The 22,446-nt window shown below is 39.2% G+C and overlaps 1 protein-coding gene across 1 annotated transcript; it reads right to left on the bottom strand.

Moving 5' to 3' along the window:
• Positions 1 to 1,104: 1,104 nt before the first annotated feature.
• LOC9299210 (probable mannan synthase 15) lies at positions 1,105 to 20,508 on the bottom strand. Its single transcript, XM_021021172.1, is given in 10 exon segments — positions 1,105 to 1,353; positions 1,682 to 1,861; positions 1,946 to 2,145; positions 2,530 to 2,643; positions 2,906 to 3,042; positions 3,113 to 3,223; positions 3,570 to 3,822; positions 3,947 to 4,045; positions 19,898 to 20,203; positions 20,361 to 20,508. Coding segments are annotated over 10 exon segments (1,614 nt in total). The 5' UTR covers positions 20,427 to 20,508; the 3' UTR covers positions 1,105 to 1,205.
• Between the last annotated feature and the right edge of the window lie 1,938 nt (positions 20,509 to 22,446).

Here is a 22,446-nt window from a genome sequence, read left to right as displayed (position 1 = left end):
AAGAGACGCCACTATGTGTATATATTTCTTACGAGGAAGACTTTTAAAAAATTTCTTAACAAGCTTTGAGCCTTCAATGTTAACTCCTAGGGCTCCGGACTTTGATGCTATTTCAGATAGCCTTCCTGCAAAGGTATCGATGGTTTCAGTTTCTTTCATCTTCAAACGATCAAACTCATTCATTAGGGTTTACAATCTCGCCTCTTTAACCCTCTCTGCACCCATGTGCCTTTCTTTGATTTTGTCCCACACCTTCTTAGCAGTGTTTAATTCACCAACTTGTAAAACCAAAGCCTCGGGTATTGATTGAAACAAGAGTGTTGTTGCCATATCATTCTTCTCAGCGTCAGTTGATCCTTCTTCTATGGTATCCCAAACCTTATGAACTCTGAGACAAATCCTCATCCCCATGGCCCATACCGTATAGTTTGTTGAGTTGAGCATAGGACATTTGATAGAAGAAGAGCTTCCTCCTTCCTTTGGCGTTCCCGTCGTCACGGCGAGTTCCGCCATCTTTGATCTTCAAGCTCTGATACCAAATCTAGAATAGGTATGAGAATAAGAACACACAATCTTAAGAATAACTCTCTTATTATTTCTTTAGGAAAATCCCTCAAAACCTAAAGTTCTCAAACTCATAAGTTGTATCACAACCTAGATACATCCTTATATAATAAAAGCTTTGACCTAATCCTAATACAACTAGGATTTGTATTAGATAACTCCTAATACAATTATTCTAGATAACTCCTAGAATAATAAAGCTTAATTTCCTTTTTCCTTTTAAGTAACTTGCTCTTCAAGTTACTTAACCTTCAAGCTTACTTCCAACAATAAATATCCGTTTAATTATTAGATGAATGAAGAAAATACAAAATAATGCGTTCGAATCAACTTGGTTTTGCTCTGTCTGAGATAATGTCCCAACCTGAGATGATGGGAAACTCTCAATTATGTTCTTGAAAGAAAATTAATATTCTTCAACCAACCTACCCATAACATCATAGACTGAATCAGAAATCTCTTTATAGATATATATGGACAATAATATCTGAACTAAGAAATAATGTATTTGGACAAAAGCACTTAATTATACATATCAAATTACATCATGCTAAAAAAATGGATTCACAATTTTATCAACATGAGAATGGTTATTGCACATATACTTGATTACAAAGTAGAAGATTTTCATATGAGTCGTGTTAAGTTCCAACAAAGCCAATTCCGGAGATGAGAAAAGCAGTGGCTTGCATGAAGAGATACAAATATAAATATGTGTTCCCAAAGGCAAAGTCGTAGCAGGCACAACATAATATGTATATACCCATCATCATCTCCTTCAAATTTACTCTGCAACAAAACATTTTCTTTCACTCATTAGTATCCATAAATATTGTTTTATTTATTCTTCATTCTAACCTTTTTACACACAAAAAAGGAGTTTTGCTAGTCTAATGCGAATAAATCACTACATTACGTACGTATATTTCTTTTTGAATGAATATTAAATTTATTCAACAAAAATATCATTTTAAGAAATAAAAATTTAACAAATAACAAATGCTATTAACTAGTTTGAGTCTCCTAAGTCTGGATTACGTCAAAATTTATGTTAATTAATTGATATTCTTTCTTTTCAAATTTTTTGATTTTCTTTCTTTCGTTTTGGTTAATATACCTTTTCAGAAGTCGCCCATTCCGGGGAAGTAGCTTAGTGTTAAGAGTATCTCCTAATTTCTCTGTGACAACCCATTCATTGACTCTTCCTCCTTCAAATAAGCCAATCAAAGTTCCCTTGGTCCGGTGCATATCCATTACATTTTCAAATAAGATCCAAAAAACCACGAGGTAGAATGATCTACCAATAATTCATAGTAAAAATGTAATTGAGGTAATATATAGAGTGCATAAATGTGGTCGTTATAGGATATATAGTACTAACCTTGGAGTGGCGATGGCACTGAAGAGGGTGATGATAGAAGGAACGTATATAGTCGACCAGTTCGGAATTTTGACTTCGGGAAGGAAGACACTTGTAGGAAGGATGACACAGTAAAAGAAGAAAGTGAAGAAGTGGACTATGATCTTCCGTAGGAAAAAGAAGCTGTAGATCACGTAAAACTTCTTCCAAATCTTCACTTTCTGCTTATCATAAGTTTTTAATTAGTTTATGGTTACTCTATCATACACCTCTTATTTGAGTTTAGAAATAAAAGAAAATTTCAATGTTGGGTTCCACTTTGGTTCAACCAACCTGAATTCATAAGATTTTATCAAGATTAGCTCAAAAAAGTATAATATGAGATAATTAGGTAGATGGTAATTCAGAAGATTTTATCAAGGTAGTCATTGGTAAATGAGCCAAAAAAATGTCGTTGTCCCCTTTTAGGTATGTGTTTTTGTTTGGTTGGCAATGGTTAGAAACTTGCCCCTTTTCAAATTGTCGCTAAGGATGAGCCAACAAAAATGTAGTTGGCACGTGGGAAATGTGTGTCTGAAAATGAAATAAAGTAAATGGTAAAAGACCTTATTGTGAATAATTTCCATCGTCATTTTCCGAAAAAGATTGGCTGGACCACAAGACCACCGATGTTGCTAGAATCTAAAGGCCTTAAATTGGCTTGGTAGCTCGCTTTTCACCTACAACCACAATTAATTTTTGTTTTACAATGATTATAAGCATTCTTATTTAGAAAGCCACACGAAATGCATACACTATATAGTTGTGAATAGCCTAATTGCTTTTACATTTTACCAAAAAAGAAACACTAGAAAATTGAAACTAATTTGTTTATTATATGTTAACTTATGCAACAACAAAATTGAGTTTAAAACAGTATTTAATCTTCCAGAAACATTCTAGCCATATAAATTACAAATTTACAGAAAGGGAATAAATTACCTCGAGGTCATTGACGAAGATAAATTTCCAACCAAGAAGACCAACACGAACGGCCAAGTCCATGTCCTCTACCGTCGTCCGGTCCTTCCATCCTCCAGCTTCTTCCATCGCCGCCATTCTCCATACTCCCGCAGTTCCTGCATATATATAAATCCCATTATATGAAATGTTTGAATCTTTTATTAATTAATGTAATGTTTTATATACCATTAAAGCCAAAGAAAGCATGTCTTGTGGATCCAGATTGTTGCTCTGCCATGAAATGGTAGTTGAGAGACATCTCTTGCATCCTCGTCACTAAGCATGTGTTCGCGTTCACTGCATGACCGAATCATATTCATATATATCATGAACCACATTCACATTAAGTTTTTATCTCAAAACTAATTAATATATGCAAGGAGCATATTTTTAACCAATGATATTATATATACTTGATTAGTTGATTATTTACCATTTTGATCTTTCACTGTCAGCTTTTTTTAGAATGTTACACTTTGAAAACGGAGTTATATCTAACATTTTAAATAAAGGCCATGAACTTCTCTATTTATTACTAATCGAGTTGTTGTTGGAAACCTATAATTCCTAAAATGAATTATATTACTAGACATGTTTAAAATACCTAGAAGTTTTTATGTTGTTGTTATATAGATGTACATACCAAATCTCCATCGAGCTTGAACTAGAGCGACCTCAGGGTTGTGGATAAGAAAGGGGATAGAGCGTTGGAGGTAGTCTGACTCGGACTGGAAATCAGCATCAAAGATGGCCAAATAGTTGCAGTGCTTGACGTAGCTGTGTCTCATGCCGTGCTTAAGAGCTCCAGCCTTGTAGCCATTTCTGTTGTCTCGCCTCTCATACTTTATGTTAATGCCTTTTGATGCCCATTTTGCACATTCCATGCTCACCAGTTCCTGAAATTTAACTCAATAATGATTAACAATGGCATAAGTCATATATGTCATTGGTATGTTTATTATTTTAAAAAGTTTTATTAGCTAGCGAACTCTGTCCATGAAGAGTTTATTAAGAACGGACCATGATGGCTGGATCGGTAGAATCATCTAAAACTTGAACGATTAGGCGGTCCGATGGCCACGTTAGTCTGCACGCAGCACCTATAGATAATTCAAAGACCTGCAGATTCAAAATTATTTTGTCAGCATAACTTAATTTTTTCATATTAAAGAAGTTTGAAAAATCAAACAAACAACTTAATTATATGCTAGTTGACATATGAGACAAAGAGAGTAAGAAGTGGAGTCGGTGTTATTTTTTTTTTTTTGTCATCTGTAATTAAATAGTACTCAAAAGAGCCATTCTTGTGGAATGTTGTTTACATAAGTGATATGAAGCGATTCCGTACGAATTTTTCGTGCCAGATTATCCGCTTTTGCATTTGCACAACGAGAAATTAAAGATAAAGAGAAAGTAGAGAACTCTTCCTTGTCGCTCTGAAATTCCTCCAGATACACTGAGAAAGCCGGCCATTCGGTTGGGGAAGACACCATCTTCACCAGGTCAGAACAGTCTGTAAGGAATGCTACCTCTTGATTATCTGCACCAATCATACACTTCATCGCCCAAAGGAGGGCCTCGAATTCGGCATGTAGCGGAGATAGGCTTCTACGGAGGTTGGCAGCTCCCATTGTTGATGGCTCACCGTTTGATGGTGTACAAAACCACCCTATCCCGGAAAACTTGTCGCTGTCTTTCCAGGATCCATCCACAAAACAACGGAATCCTGTAAAATCCGAATCTAGGGACACCCCCCTCGTTTGAGGCCGATTTGGAAATTCCACTGAAGCCTGAGTTTCAGTATGAAGCTCCACTTGAGCTGAGTGCCACAATTGTGCCTCTCTTTCCGCTAACCGTAAAACCTCTAACGGATCGTTATCCACATTTTCAAACAATTTTTCATTCCGTGCTTTCCAAATATACCAAATAATCCAAGGAAAAGCTATAGAATCAAACTCCGATGGTATTCTCCAAAATAAATGATCCAAGTTTGCAAAAATAGAATCTGTGGGAAAAGTTCCCATAACCGTAGGAATCTGAGAAAGTGCCCAAACCTGTCTTGCAGGATGGCACTGAAAGAGTGTGTGATTTGTGGATGTCGGATTCACACAATCAAGTATTTTGTTAAGTGGGAAAGATTATTCTTGAGGGACAAAAATGAATACGTAAGAACTTGTAAATTGATACGAGAATTGCTCTATATTTCTCTCTTTTTTTAGCAAGATCCCCTTTACATGGCCATCGGCCTCTATATTTATACACCGATAAACGACATTAAAATGAGTAATTAAACACAATTATTTCTTCTTAAATGTGTCCGTTTTGATTCTTCGGCTTTAATGCTTAACGTTTGAATTTGAGTTGACTCTGATCTTTATGGGCCTCGCCTCTTTCGGCCCAAGTGTCCGTGAACCGTCTTACCCGTGTCCTTTACAGCGAACTCGTGTCACAGTGTAGTCACTTCGGATTCTCGAAATGGCGACAACCACTTCGACCGTCCCTTTGGCTCGCGGGTCCAATGGGCTTCATCCTTTATGGGCCATTATCTTGATCACGCGGCAATCTTTGGTTGGTCTCGTACTTCTGGTGCGGGATCCGACACCAACAATTAGCCCCCCAAGTTCTTCGAAGTGCTATTCCAGTTCGGAGGACTTTAAATGCTCAAGTGGCCAAAGATTGCGCTCGAGAATCTTTCTGATTTCCCGCCGAAAATCCCATCACTCCTTTAATTTTGGCACTATCCATTTTTAACCGAGTGACATCTGTCATCATTATGACCGTATATTGATTAATTACTATTAAAACGGGAAAAACCTTCCCACTTCCCACACGACTTCCGAGGCGGTTTCATCATTAGCTTGAGGTAACTTCTTTTCATCATTACTCTCTTCTTTTACTTTTGTACTTTAATCAAAACCTCTCTCTTCGTTCCTTCACCAAAACCTTTCTTCGCCGGATCTTGAATTTTTCTTTCTTCCCAATGACTTCTGATTCCGATAGACCCGAGTCTCCATCTTTTGACGAGAGGCGTTCTAGTAACGACGAGTGCACCCGCCCTGGTGACATTGCCGGTCCGCACTATAGGTCCACTTGTACTCTTCAATCCCTCGAGCGATTGAGAGAGCTTTGCCGGATTCCGCCGGAAATTATGGCGGAAGCACAAATAGCTTCTCCCACAGAATCTCCAGAGAACCATCGCGATGGTTTCTTCTGTGTGTATGAGATTTATTTCAAGGGTTGCGGGCTGACCTTTCCTCTTCCCGAAGCCCTAATTTTATACCTAGCGGCTCTTGAAATCGCTCTTCCTCAATTAACCCCCAATCTTCTCCGTACTATTCTTGGAATTATAACAGTCGCGGCGGAGGCCGGTTATGTTATCGGAGTTGCTGAACTTAACGAGCTTCTGAGCGTGAGAAGTTCATCAAAGAAAACGGGATATTTCTCAGCATATCCCAATGCCAACAGGAACATCATTTCACATCTTCCGAACAAGGATGAAAATTGGCATCATCCTTGGTTTCTAATTAAGAAAACCCCCGCTTCGATTGGAAATCTCGCTGATTTTCTCCCTTCGAAGTGGTCTACGAAACCCGGTAGTGATTAGGTTGCCCGTATCCTTCTTGGTTTGTTTCTTTATCTTTATTGACTAACACCGTTGTTTCATTTCGCAGCTTTCATCGCTTCCAACCTCCCATCCGAAGAGTTCATCGAATTCTTCAAAATAATTCTTGAAGGGGAAACCCTTTGGAATTCCTTCACTCTTGAACGATTCTTGGAAGCTAACCACAGACTCAGGATGAGTCCGCCTGGTCATCTTCACCAAATTCCTCCCCCTCCCTCAACTCAGGGAATGTCATCTCGGGCCCTTGCGGCCAAGCGCAAGTTGCTCTCCAAGCCGATGGCTGAGGCTTGCGAGGAGAAGAAAAAGTTTCTCGCGACTTCTATAGACAAGAAGGACTACAGTAGAACCTTGCTGGTTGATGATGGCAGCACTGAGGGAGCTCGATCTGTCGCTTCCTTCAGATTAACTCCTCGTCGCGATCGTCGCGACTCACGTTCTCCTCGGAGGGATCGATCTCCTCGCCGTGATTCACCTCGTCCTTCCCGAGATGATTTTAGTAACGAGCCAATTAAGAACTTGGTTCGCCGAAAGAGAGACAAGTCCTCCCGCAGTGATCTTTCCCCGCAGAGGGAAAAGTCAAGGGCCCGGACTGACCGCTCACCTCGGTCATCCCCTCCTTCTGAACCAATGGGTCCTCCACGACCGGTTGACATGTCCTCCTCTTCCCAGCCTGATAGTGGAAAGACCGCCCGGAGCGCGTCTCCGAAAAAAGGAGATTCTGAATCTCGAGATGCTTCCTCGAGGCTGAAGCCTGCTCTTGTACCTCAAGTCAAATCGCTTTCAGGTTTGGTGATTTACACACACTTAAACTTTTGTCTTTATTAAAATTCCAATTTTTACAATTCTTCCTTCTTCGCAGCTATGGAGACAGAAGGCAGCGTCTTCCGATGCTTCAAGACCCGTTCGGGTTCGATCTTGCCAGATTTCAACAAATGGCGCCCTGCGATTCGTGAACGTTATTTGCTTCACGCGCATCACTCATCTCGGGTTAGTCCCGCTTTCTTTTATGTATATATTTTTTTATTGTATTGCCATTCTGCGAACTGACTCGTCATCCCGGGTTCATGTATAACACCAGGCTCAAAGCGAATTTAACGACATGATCGAACATTACGAAGGGTTGGTCATTGGCCGGGAGAAGGAGATTGACATGTTGACAAAGAAACTCTCCGCCCTTGAGGCCGAACTCAGTTCTTCTGCCGGCTCCAAGCATGATCTGGAGGACAAAGTCGACAATTTAACATCTGAGCTTGCGCAGATAAAGGGGGAGCTGCAGGGTCAGTACGACCAGAACTTCAAACTCCAGGAAGAGTTTTCTGGTATTCAAGGTAGGCTTCAAGAGTCCGAATCAAACGCTGATTCCCTGAACAACCAACTCATCGAGCTCAACGCGAAATACAAGGCGATCGCCAAATTGCGTGACTCCGAGTTGGCGAGGTCGGCATCAAAAGCCAGAAAAGAGGTCAAGGGACGCGGGATGGAGTTGATCCAAGGGGCCATCCGATTCATGCAGACTGAGAAGGCTAGGTCTGACTTGGAATCTGACATCAAGGAGCATGAGAGCAACCTGATCCTGCTGGATCAAATCCATGATGCAGATTTCTCCGAGGATCAAGAGAGAACCGAACTATCGGCTAATCTTTCTGAAAAGCGGAGTCGCTTGGCAGCTCTTCCTACTTCGACCTTCAACCCTCAGGACTTCGAGGAATTCTTCACCGAATCGCCTCCTATAAGCGAATCAGGTTTAGACTGGGCAGGTAATGCTTGGCTCCTGACATTTATTACCTTTCCTTTTCTTGCACCTTTGATTGACTGGAGTTATTATTCCTAGGCTCAAGTGGGGCGGAGGACGTTGTCCCGCCCGTAGCTCCTATGGTGTCGGAGGTCACTCCGGAGGTTGGTTGTACCGTGGAGGGTGGTCAGGAAGCTTCATCTGATCAAGCAGCTGCCAAGGACGTGAATGAAGTTTCGACTGTTGAGCCGGACTCCGAGGTGGCTGCTGCTCCGTAGTGGCTGTGTCCACTTTAAATTGGGGATTGTCCCTTTATTTTTAAGACTTAATTTCACACTTGTTTTTGCCTAAGGAGGCTTTATTATTATTTTCTTTTGAACAAGATATTTGCCTGAGGAGGCTTTTAAACCTTTCTAGGTTGTGACCCAAGGGGGTTTGGTTAAAATTAAATGCGGGTTTGCAAAGTCCGCTTTCAACCTTTTGTGGCCTTGTGGCAATGCTTTCGAGATTTTTAGGCTGATCAGACCTTTCTCTTTAGAATGCGAGAGCTGAGCTCGGCTTAAAGCGAGTTCCCCACTTCGGGTTTAGTCAACTCGGTAAACTTGTCAGGCTTGGGCCTTAGAAACTTTTGTAGTTAATGCGACGGTTGCCTTTTCCTTTCTCAGGGAAAACGGCTCGTCTTTTAATGCAATAATTGCCTTTTCTCGATTTTCCAAAAATGGTTTAAACCACTTGGGCACGCTACCATTAATGAATTTATGTTTCCAAGACAAACCCTAAATCATTATAAATAAAGGCTTACCTACCTCTAGGCTTTATTAAACATGACTATAGAATCTCTCTTGAGAAATATTTTAAAAATGGAAAACGAAGAAATAGCCCCCGTTGATCCCGGCAGTCCACTCTTCTTATCCGGCGACGGCTTTGAACCGGCCGGCGTTCTCTTTCCTCACGCCGTCTTTCACTTTCCTCCGAAGGAGAAGAAAGAGGCCTGCGATTTCATTGACAAGGTAAATGTTAAAGTTTTTGATTTAAAACTTCTTGTTTCGTCTTATTCACTTATTTTTACGCTAGGTCGCCGACAAGCACCGTCGCTTGTGTGAAGAGAGGCAGCGGCTGGGACTCAAAAGGCAGACGCTCGAGGGTCGCGTCGCTCGGGTGGAAAGGAAGATAAGGGCCTTGGAGAGTGATCCCTTTCAATGGGAGTGGCGGAACTTCGACTCCGTTGCTGAGATCCCGAAGATGCTTCGGATGTATCTCCGCGCTAGAGGAGTCCCGGGTCCCGTGAACGCCCCCGTCTTCGCCGTTCCATCCGACGATGAAGAGGAGGAGGACTTGGAGGAGGAGGCCAGCGACTGCCGGAAACGCCTTCGGGATCGTTCCGAAGTGGATGCCAAAAACAAGGCGTCCACTTCGAGGACTAAACCGGCGATGAAGGAGCCTGTTCCTGAGCCTCTCCCATAAATGTTCTCCAATTTCTTCACTTCTCTTTTTTTTTTAAAAAACAAAAACTCGTAATGGGCTTCGGCCCTTTTTATTTATGGAAATATTTGTTACTTTCCTTCTTTTCCAAATATTCTTCGAGATGCGTCTTTTAACGCAGGATCCGTTCGAGGGCATAAATCTCTCCGCGAATCATTCCATTCCTTGGATAGAATCCGTAGCTTGCTAAGGATATGGGGTTCCTATAAATTATAGGTTCAACTCCCCTTTACTCCTCACCATTTTTTTATTTTAGCAGGCATGGAGTTCAATCTACGCTGTTCAGAATCTATGCCCGACTTCTCCAGAATCGGAATGATGAATGAAGATGTTCCAAGTGAGCCCAACAGGCAGCCTCCTCCACTTCGCGGCTTCTTGAGATCTCAAATCCGAGCCCCATGTGCTTTGATCAGGGATTTACCTATCAGAGACCAAGGAACAGCGACGGCATTTATAGAGGCACTTGAACTTCAACACCGAAAGCTTACGTCGGAAAAGAGGAGGCTCCGGAAGAGGATTAACCGGATGCAACGCAGGCTTACTATGGTGTCAAGAAATCTTCACATCCTTGAATCTCACCCCGGAGAGTGGATTGAGCTTGGAATCTCTGACTTTGCTCGAATTCCAGACTGTATGATGCCAATCCTCGATCTTGCTGGTCAAGGAATTGAAGTGTTCTGCTCGTCAACGAGGATTTCGTAGTTCAAAGTGTACGATGAGGGACACTTCGCCCCTTTTTTTTTTGAATAAACGCTTATTTCCAATTTCTTGTATGTTCGCATAGCCGAACCTTCTTCCTTTAATAAAGAAATAAAACAAAAACTTTATTAATAGCTGAACTCGTTTTCGAGCTGCCTACGTACCCATTTCGGGATCAAGCCAAATCGTAGTTCATGTACATAAATGATGCATGTAGCTTCTAAACATAAAACTTCTTTAAGTTGATCACATTCCAAGGTCGCTTGACTGGATTATCTTCTAGGTCTTTTAACCTATAAACGCCGTTTCGAACCACCTCGGTAATAATGTAAGGTCCCTCCCAATTAATACCAAGTTTTCCAGCACCTTCTTCTTTTTTATTGTCAAAGACGCGTCTTAATACGTAATCTCCCACGAAGAACGGCCTACTTTTAACTTTAGAATTATAATACCGGGCTGCTGCCTGTTGGTAATTCTGGATCCGAATTAGAGCTTGATCACGCCTTTCATTTATAGTATCCAGTGAATCGTTAAGCATTGCTGAATTTTCTTCCTCATTTAACGGTGCTTCTGTTCGACGAAGTCCGGGCACATTGAGTTCAGCTGGTACTACCGCTTCCATGCCATAAACCAAAGAGAATGGAGTTTCTCCTGTAGGTCGCCTAGGGGTTGTACGATAAGCCCACAGGACGGGTTGGAGTTCTTCATACCATCCTCCCTTTAGATGACTTAAGCGTTTCTTGAGATTGCTTAATATCGTCTTGTTCGCGGCTTTGGCTTGTCCGTTCCCTTGCGGATATCGTGGAGTAGAATAACTAACTTTGATTCCCCAGTCCGCACAAAAGGCATCAAACTCGTGTGAAATGAATTGTGGCCCGTTATCAGTGACTATTTCGTATGGAACTCCATGTCGACATATAATGTTTTTCCAAATAAAGGTCTTCACCGCCGAATCCTTGATACCAACATACGCCTCAGCTTCAATCCATTTTGAAAAGTAGTCCGTAAGGACTAAAAGGTACTGTACACCTCGAGTTGATTTGTGCAATGGTCCAATGATGTCCATTGACCATCTCATAAACGGGTATGGGGCGGAAATGGAGGAGAATAATTCCGACGGTTGATGGATCAATGGTGCATGGAGTTGGCAGCGCTTGCATCTTTGGGCGAACTTAACACAATCTGTGATCATAGTGGGCCAAAAGTACCCCATTCTTTTAACTTTAAAAGCCATAGCTCTTCCTGATGAATGACTTCTACATAATCCCTCATGCACTTCGCTCATGACGATTTCGACTTCGGGCCCAAAAATGCATAATAGGTAAGGGTCACTAACACCTCGCCTATATAACGCATCTTTTGATAGGCAAAATTTCGCGCTAACGACTTTCATTTTCCTGGCCTGCCATTTATTCTTTGGGAGCTCGCCTGTCGTGATGTAGTGCTTTATTGGCTCCCTCCAGTCAGCCCCCCAGTCTTTAGCCGGAATTTGGTCAACTTTGTGAAATATCCGTGGCTCTGGTTCGGGATGTTCGTTTGGCTCAAGAATATTCTCCTCGAGTAATGGCTCGGTTTCTAACATCGTTTCTGGAATCATTTCTTCAGCTAGGACAACGGGTTCCTTATTAGATGTATTTGATCCCTTTGACTTTCTTCGTTTATTGGGTGGCGGTTCGATCTCTGGTTCGCCACGGTCGCGTGCCGCTGCTCGAGACCTTGTAACGACGAGGGTTTCCTTGCTGTCTTGAATGCTTCGCTCCGAGATGCATTCTACTGGAATAACTCTCTTTAACTCAGGATCTGATGTTGACGCCAATGCGGCAAGTGCATCTGCAGTTGTATTTTCTCCCCGAGGTATACGGATTAATTCAAATTTCGAGAAATTTTTAGATAGATCCTTCACCACTTCGAGGTATGCTTCCATTCTTGAATCTTTAGCCTCATAGTCTCCATTAAATTGGTTAACTACTAATTTCGAATCGCAATAAGCCAATATTTCCTTAGCTCTAACTCCTTGTGCTAGTCGAAGTCCGGCAATAAGGGCTTCGTATTCTGCCTCGTTGTTGGAGGCATTGAATAACAATCGGAATGACTGTTCTAGAATTTCCGATGTTGGAGATTCCAACTTGATTCCCACTCCGGATCCTTGCTTTGTTGAAGACCCGTCTACGTATAATTTCCAAGTTTGGTTCTCCGGTTGCTCTATCGTTCCAGGTATTGGTAGTTCGGTCAGGAAGTCTGCTAAGACCTGAGCCTTCATACTGATCCGGCTTTTGAACTCTATGTCATACTCGCTTAATTCCACCGCCCATTTCGCCAAACGTCCGGACTGACTTGGACTATGAAGTATTGTTCGGAGTGGTTGGTTAGTTAATACTTCAACCGGATGAGATTGAAAATATGGACGCAGCTTCCGAGCTGAAGTTACCACCGCGAGTGCGAGTTTCTCCATCATTGTGTATCTGGTTTCTGGATCCGTCATTGACTTGCTCACGTAGTAAATTGGTTTCTGCTCCCCACGGTCTTCCCGAACCAAGACTCCACTAACCGCGTGGTTTGAAACTGATACGTACAAGTAAAGTTTTTCATCTACTTCCGGTTTGGACAGTACAGGTGGAGTGGTTAAGTATGCCTTAAGCTGCCCAAAAGCTTCTTCGCACTTCTCATCCCAAAGGAATCCTTTGTTCCCTTTTAGAATTTGGTAGAAAGGCAACGACTTATCTGTTGACCTCGAGATAAAACGGTTCAAAGCCGCAATCCGCCCAGTCAACCGTTGTACTTCTTTGAAGTTTCTTGGAGATGGCATGTTCAGAAAGGCATTAATTTGATTTGGATTGGCTTCAATCCCTCTTTCTGTCACGATATAGCCAAGAAATTCTCCGGATGGGACTCCAAATGTGCACTTCGCCGGGTTCAGCTTCATTTGATATTTATTGAGAATATCAAAACATTCCTCCAAATGTTTGACATGATCTTCTTTCTTCAACGATTTAACCAACATATCATCTATGTAGACTTCCATAGTCTTCCCGAGGTGATTGTGAAACATTTTGTTCACCAACCGTTGGTAAGTCGCTCCTGCATTTTTCAAACCAAAAGGCATTACCTTGTAACAGTAGATACCTCTATCTGTGATAAATGACGTCTTTTCTTGATCATCGGGGTTCATCATTATCTGATTATAACCCGAGAAGGCGTCCATGAACGTTAACAGCTCATTTCCAGCGGTGGACTCTACAAGTCGATCTATATGCGGGAGCGGGAAACTATCTTTGGGACATGCTTTATTTAGGTCTGTAAAGTCGATGCAAACCCTATCTTTCCCATTCTTTTTCTTGACAACGACAGTGTTTGCTACCCACTCCGGATATTGCACTTCTCTTATGGACCCTATCTTCAAGAGTTTATCCACTTCGTCGTTTACTATTTTTGCCCGCTCCACTCCAAGCTTTCTTCTTTTTTGTTTCACCGGTTTGAAGCTTGGATCTACGTTTAGTTCATGACAAATTATACTCGGATTTATGCCCGGCATGTCCGCTGCTGACCATGCAAATGATGCTTTGTTTTTCCTTAAGAGTTCGATCAAAGCTTCTTTTATTTGGCCAGTCAAAGTTGCTCCAATTCTTATTTTCCGGTCTGGCTTGTCTTCTTCCAATACCACTTCGACTACTACATCCTCTTTCTTCTGCCCACTAGGAAATTTTGTTTTTAGTCCTTCTTTTGCGGGCTTCGTTAATTGCTATTGAATCTTCATACGGTGGCTAGCTAAGTAACAAGTCCGTGAAGCTTCTTGATCTCCCCGAATTGTTTCCACCCCATTTGGTGTTGGAAATTTGATGCATTGATGATATGTAGAGGGGACTGCTTTTATCCGATAAATCTAGGGAGTCCCGAGGATGATGTTGTAAGCAGCGGGCTTATCGAAGACAACGAAGTCCACGATCTTCGATACCTTCTTGGCAAGGACCGGTAGCTTGATTGTTCCGAGAGACATGGCTGACTCGCTTGTGAATGCAACTAACGGAGATGGGGGTCCTACTATGTCTCCTCGGCTGATTCCCATTTTTTCTAGAGTACTTAAAAAGATCAAGTCGACCGAACTGCCTGTATCTATAAGGATCCTTGATACTTCGAAGTTTGCGACGTCAAGAGTAATGACTAGAGCATCGTCATGCGGTCTTTCGAGATGCCGCGTTTCTTCTTCGTTAAATGATATTGAAGCACCTTGAAAATCAATTTCTTCACTCAAGCTTGCTTTGAGTAAGACATTTCGTCTATGTTTTTTGATGGAACTTATTGAATCTCCGCAAAATCTGGAACCTCCTAGAATCACATTGATCCTCCCCTTCGAACTTCTCGGTTCTTCCTCGTTGGATAACCTTGGTCTTTTGGAATCTTGATCTTTGGAGTTTTCCTTTGCTTCGTGGTATTCCTTCACAAAATCTTTTATATCGAATTTAGAAAGATCACCACTAGCCCAAAGCTCTGCGAGGTGCTTTTTAAGAACGCTGCAATCCTTGGTTAAATGTCCGGTTACTTTATGAATGTCGCAATATAGACTTTCATCACGGACCCAAGTGTTTGATCTTCCTTTCCCTTGGAAATGCTTCCCGACGGAATTGTTGAAGGGTTGCGACCCAAACTTCCTTGGTCCTTTGCTCTCTCTAGGCTCGAACTTCTTGGTAGGGACGGTGACTGCCGGCTTTTTTTGTTTATTCCGTTTGGCAAAACTTTCTTTTTCGTCTTCTACCTTCATCCAATTGTTTGCACGGAAAAGTGCATCCTGAATTGTATCTGGTTTATGAAGTATTAAGTCTTCTTTAAACCTTGAATCATGTCGCAATCCTTTTCGTAGGGCAGATAAAGCTGATTGCTGTGAGATTCTTGGGAGTTTTGATAGCACCCCTTTGAATTTGGTGATGAAAACTCGAAGTGACTCATTAGATCCTTGCGTTAAGTTCCAAAGATCGGCATCCGAAACGCTTTTATCCATAAGGATAGAGTATTGCTTTAAGAATACGGCTGACAGTTCGTCGAAATTGCTGATCGAACCCGGCTCTAATTGGGTGAACCACATTAGAGCTTGGCCACATAGATTCTCCGAAAACAGCTTGCAATAGCCTGCGTCCTCATCAGCTTCATCCAATTCGACTCTTCCTGCAGCGATCAGAAAGGCTGCAAGATAGCTTTTTGGATCCTCCAATCCGCTGTAAGGGTCCAACTTGAGCTTCCGGGAATCTTTGATCCTCAAACTTGCAATTTGCGGGATAAAAGGGGTTCGCCTTGCTTCTTCAATGACTCGATTGATGTCTGGCTCCGAACTTGTAGCCTGATGAAATTTTGATTTCATTTCTTTTAATTCCTGGCTAACCTTCCTCATGGTCTCGAACTGGTCGAGGTTCTCCTGCTCGTACTGAGCTGCAAGTTGTTCTTCATCCCCAAGCTGCGTCTCTTCTTCCGACGTCTGAGCTACATTATTAGTAGCACCGAGAGTTGTTTGTTCGCTGGTTTCATTTCGTGCAGCGGAACTTGGCGAGTTGAATATCCCTCTTCGGGTTCCCACCGGGTTTCCTGCACTTAAAGAGCGAACACGAGTTTGTATATTATTGACGTTTTGACTAAGAGATACCTGGGATGTTTGCAACGTATCGACGGCCTTCTCCACATCCGAGAACTTTTGTGATATGTCCGACATGGTTTGCTGCATAGCTTTGAGGGTTTCGGCCAATGATGTCTCAACGGCGTCTCCTCCGGACATTGTCGCTTATCTCGGAAATGTTAGAAAAGAAGAAATCTGACCACTCAAGAATCCTGATATTACCCACAGACGGCGCCAAAATGTGGATGTCGGATTCACACACTCAAGTATTTTGTTAAGTGGGAAAGATTATTCTTGAGGGACAAAAATGAATACGTAAGAACTTGTAAATTGATACGAGAATTGCTCTATATTTCTCTCTTTTTTTAGCAAGATCCCCTTTACATGGCCATCGGCCTCTATATTTATACACCGATAAACGACATTAAAATGAGTAATTAAACACAATTATTTCTTCTTAAATGTGTCCGTTTTGATTCTTCGGCTTTAATGCTTAACGTTTGAATTTGAGTTGACTCTGATCTTTATGGGCCTCGCCTCTTTCGGCCCAAGTGTCCGTGAACCGTCTTACCCGTGTCCTTTACAGCGAACTCGTGTCACAGTGTAGTCACTTCGGATTCTCGAAATGGCGACAACCACTTCGACCGTCCCTTTGGCTCGCGGGTCCAATGGGCTTCATCCTTTATGGGCCATTATCTTGATCACGCGGCAATCTTTGGTTGGTCTCGTACTTCTGGTGCGGGATCCGACACCAACATGATTGACTGTTTCCTCCAGTGCACCACATCTGGCACAACCAGTGTCACAATCAATTCCTCTTTTTCGTAAGTTCTCTGTAACCGGTACACACCCCGTTAAGATTTGCCATAAAAAATGATGTATCCTAGGTGGACACTGTACTTTCCAAGTATGAGCCTTTAGCTTATTGAAATCTGGCCCAATGAAAGATGAGTTGGTTTCCAACTTATCCAACCGTGCGGTATGATACCCCGACTTAACTGAATATTTGCCGGATTTTGTAAAATGCCAACCCAAGGTGTCCTCTTTGGTTGGCGCACCCACCGGTAGGGCACTTATTAACTCGACATCTTCCTGGTCAAAGACCGCTTTGAGGAGATCAATGTCCCAAAAATTAGATCGACTATCTATAAGCATGTTAACTTTTAAAGATGGGTCATTAATAGATCCATTACTTTTTGCTGGTCTCGGGAATTGAGCTGGAATCCACGGATCCTCCCAAACTGAGATGGAATTCCCAGATCCGACTCTTTTAATAAGTCCTTTATTTACCAGAGATCTAGCTGAGCATATACTCCGCCACCCATACGATGGGGAATATGACTTTATATTTTCCAAAGGATTGGATTTCCTATAATACCGCCCTTTAAAAACCCTCGCAAAGAGAGAATCCGGAACCGTGATCAACCGCCACAACTGTTTTGCAAGTAAGGCCGAATTAAAATCATCGACGTTTCGAAATCCTATCCTTCCTTCCGATTTATTAATACATAATTTATCCCAAGCCATCCAATGCATACCTCTGGAGGCACCATTCGAGCTCCACCAGAAATTAGCAACCGCACTAGTGAGTTTAGAAGTGATTGTTTTCGGTAGTCTGAAGCACGACATAACATAAGTTGGTAATGCCGCAGCTACCGATTTAATCATCACTTCTTTCCCACCTTTTGATAAAAATTTTGCCGACCATCCGTTAATCCTTGTCTGTAATCTGTCTCTAACAAAAGAGAAAATTTTTGTTTTTGAACCACCGAGACTTTCTGGCAACCCAAGATATGAACCCATACCACCAATATTAGAGATACCTAAGGTAGATTTGATATCTTCCTTCACACCGTCATCTACCTTATGCCCAAACTGGATCGAAGATTTGGAATAATTTATTTGTTGTCCCGAGACCGCTTCATATTGCTTTAAGATCCCCAAGATTACCCCACACTGATCCTTGTTAGCCTTACAAAAAAATAGACTATCATCCGCAAAAAGCAGGTGAGAAACCGATGGTGTTACTTGCACTAAAAGACGAAAGGAACATGCTAACGGAATAATCACGTGTGGGTTTCTTTTAATACGACAACAGTTGATTAGTAAGAAAGAAAGTGAAGTTTTGTTATGGACTATTCTAGGATATAATAATAGGAAAACATATGTAATCTCTTTTTTTCTTTTTATTAAAGAAAAGATATGTAATCTTTATATAAGTAACAAGAAAGATAACATGTGTTTAAAACACTATAATGTAATGATTGAAACATTTAACTGATTTTAAAAATTAATTATATTGAATTTGAGATCTTTTATGATCAATATTATGTTATATGGTTAAATGTTTAAGAAAATCAATTTTAAAGTAGTTCATTCACTGACAAAAAATTAGCTAGATTGTATTATTTAAAGTTCGTATATAAATATACTTAAATAAATGAAAATATTACAACCTTTTTCATTTATAAATTTCATACTAGAATTTAACCCGCGGGGCTATATTTAAAAAAAAAATGTAATGTTATTTTTTTAAAGATTAACTGAAAATATAGCATATTAATTTGTATTTTTAAATGTAGATATCTATCTATGTATTATTTAGTGTATGATTACTATTGTTTAGGTTTCAATTTTTGAAGTATAGATTCGAAAACATACATTTTTTTAAGTAACGATGTATGGTAGATTTTAAAATTTTGAATATTTTATTCCGCAGTATACTGTGGGTCGATTTTTTTTATAACTATAATTTTTAAATTTCAAGTTATATTTGTTTTGTTAATATTGTATATTTTGTTTTTTGTTTAAGGTTGTATAATTGTATTTTGATTGTTAATTTTAGGATTTCATATGTGATAAACTGTTCTTTATTAATATCGATCCAAACCCGTCATCCCATATAAACCCATCTATATAATCCCGTTAGCTAAATTATTAGTGTTATAAAATCCAAGAAAATAAATTCTTATTATTATAAAATCTAATAATTTTAGGATCTTACCCGTGGTATATCGTTCCTTGAATGATTTTAAATTTATACTACTAATATATATTTTAAATTTATCATATAAAATATATGATTTCAACTTTTTGTGTTTTTTTTTTTATTTAAATAAAGCAACGGCTTAAATGATGATATATATAATTCTTTTTCATGTATGTGTATATGATTTTTCTATGTGAATATTTTGATTATTATAAATTAGTATTTTTTATTACTATGCAAAATTTTAATATAAATATTTGCTATTAATCGGATTTATGCATATTTTGTAGAGTAAAATTCAGGAAATGTTTTTTGAAGATATATGGAAAGATTGTGTAAAGATTTTAAGAAACAAATTAGACAAGATATCGTTTGGTTAATATCTTTTATTTAAATTTTGTAACTTAATGATAAATGCTAATGGCATAAGTTGTAAATAGTTCTCAACTCCAGGATTTATTTGTTAATTGTGCTCCAAAAATGTATATATAGATTCATGTAAAGTTTAAAATAATAAATAGAAATTAATATATGAAGTGTATGTAAATATTTGATGATAAATTTAGATAGTTTAGTATGAGACAAGCCCGTTCTTTAGCATGTTGTGCAAATGGAGTAGCCTAACACCTCGACTAAAAATATATTTAAAATTTTAAGACAATTTATAACATATTAAATATAGGATATATCTATAATATTTTCGTAAACATGGTTTAGAGAGAAATTAAGCTGGCCTTGGCATGAGATGTAATTGTTTACAAATCAAATGTTATTTTTAATCTTGCTTGCCAATTAATATATAACGCATACTATAAAGAGATAGCGAAGAGTCAAAATAAAACATGAACCTCTCGTTCGTTGTACATTGGAATTTGGACAAGGACCATCGGATAGTTTTGATGACCAAGCTCCATATCTTCCTGCATTGCCTCCCATTTGTAGACCTTCTCAGGTTTTCGGTTAAACAACTTGACGTAGAGTACTACAATGTTCATGTAAACACTCTCCATGAAAATCAATAATGATATGACCAAACACATAGCTACCACACACTTGAACACTGGAACTATGAGTACACTCCTTGTTTCTCTCCACATAGTGTCCATGCTTATCCCCACACTATCCACGGATGCTTTAAGTATTTCTCCATGGAACTTCTCATAATGATAGACAAAAGAATAAAAACTAATCTCAGTGTAAAACAATTGTACGAAATATATTATATATACATGGGAGATATGTGTATTATAACAAATAAATAAATAAAAAACAGAGGGCGAGAGAGATAAAGAAAGAGAGAAGATGCCTTACCATTACCGAGATGAGGTTAAGAGATAAATCTTGTAGAGAAAGGAGAGGCTTCAAAAGCAGAAACATGTCTTTTCTTTTCTTTTTTGTTCAGTGACTGATTTTTAAGTTGTACTGCCTTCTTTTCTTTTCTTTTTTCTTTTTTTTTTGTAAAGAACTGAATGTTTCTTTGTTTTATAGCTATTTTTTCTATAAGAATATTACAACGTGGAAGTAATTTTAGTACCTAAAGTAACTAACAAAGGATGCAGAAGAAAAAAAACACAAGCTTGTGTATCTAGACATAATTTAAAATTAGGATCCCTATATAGACCCTAGATGCATATTGCTACGGTATTTGGGTCAACTCCGACTATGAGATAAGACTCTTTGGCATGAGTTTTCAGCACTCATCTCGGGAAAATGTTTGGCTTAAAGCTCAAGTTCAAGTGGCCGGCCACACAAGTACGACTTCGTTCGAAATAGAATTGAACCCGGAACTTCAACAAATTTCCTTCCCTAGATACCTCATTTCATTGCCGTACTTAGATACATATTAGCTAGGCCTAGGCCGATTTTAAAAATATTACTTATGTAATAATTTTCTCTAAATAATTATATTATTATTTCGAAAACGTAATGAAAAGTGGTAGTACAAAATTTTGAAACACTATTTGTTTATTACTTAAAATGTTCAATAATCCTCTAAGTTCTTCTTTTTGTTTTCAATGTTTATATAAATATTTTATGAAAAGATGTGTTAATAAGAATGATATGCCTAGTTTCCATTCGAAAAAGTTTTCATTGTAAACTAACTAACTAAATAACCATTTTTTTTCTTTTTCATGTGGCCTTCAATTAGAATAAAAATGGTTTACTTGGGCATCTGCCCTCTCTCCATAATAGGTGGTAGTGGCTATCATATGCGAATTGCTAAAATTATTCCATGCTCACTGTTTAGAGTTTTTTTCATTGTTATTTCTATAATATGTTATTATTACTATAAGAATATAAAACGTGGGAAAGTCTTATTGTATCGGATTATGGATACATCATAACAGTTATCAAAAATACTTTTTATCTACGAGATGATTGCCATGCACAAAGTTTGCATCAGAATTAGATTGATTACGAAGAATTAACATAATAGATTTAACAACTTCTTAGAAAATAAAGCTTTGTTAGGAAAATCATCGTTATATTTTACTAATTTCGTACTATATGGCACATATTTTGCTTATGTATTATTTATATTTCAAAAATTCGGTATATAATATAGAGCCGAATGTTCTAAAACAATTTAGAAAGAGATTATAACATAAAAGGATCACTAACGATGATGAGGGTTAAACCAATACAACAGTCCGCCTTAAAAAACGGGTGAACCTGTCATTACCAAGGTATTTAGGCGGTTCCGCGTACTCTTATCAATCAGTTTGGCAAGAATAGAAGGTGGTGTAGGTGGCTCCCCGTGTCTTTTTCCATTCTGTTTTTTTCAAAGACTGTGAATAGAAAGCTGAAAGACATACCTCAGTACAACAAAAAAGAAGAATATAAAACGTGGGAATAGTATAATATGATAATATTGAAAGTAACTAACTAAGATTCACAAAAAAAAACAAGAAAAATTTGTGTAATACAATTACGTTAATATAGAAACAAAGTACTAATATATGACATGGATTCTTTATACATTACATTAATATATGAGTATATGACCCACTTGAGTTGTGTGTTGCTGTTTTCACATGAACCACACGAAATGGCAAGGACAAAACAATCATAACTAACCACAACAATATAAAACATTGGTAAATGACAAGAAGTATGTATTTAGATAAATGACGAATGTTAAAGTTGTTACTAAAAAAAATTGAAAAAGATACCAGTAAAATATTGGATGAAAAAATCACATGTTATTATAAAATATATATTTTACTTTCAAATATATTTATTGAAATTTTAATATATGTTAGGGTGAATTTGAGACTACCAATAAATTTTAGGGTGAAGTTCACCAAAAAAATAAATAAATTTTAGGGTGAATTTGTGAATTAAACTGCCACCGCCACCACAAATGTTGGCCAGTATATCGGGTACGTACTGTTGA

Source organism: Arabidopsis lyrata (assembly GCF_000004255.2).
Source record: "Arabidopsis lyrata subsp. lyrata unplaced genomic scaffold ARALYscaffold_9, whole genome shotgun sequence".
Lineage (NCBI taxonomy): Eukaryota > Viridiplantae > Streptophyta > Magnoliopsida > Brassicales > Brassicaceae > Arabidopsis > Arabidopsis lyrata.
The sequence above is the reverse complement of the archived record's forward strand: the minus strand, read 5'-3'. Positions and strand labels throughout refer to the sequence as shown.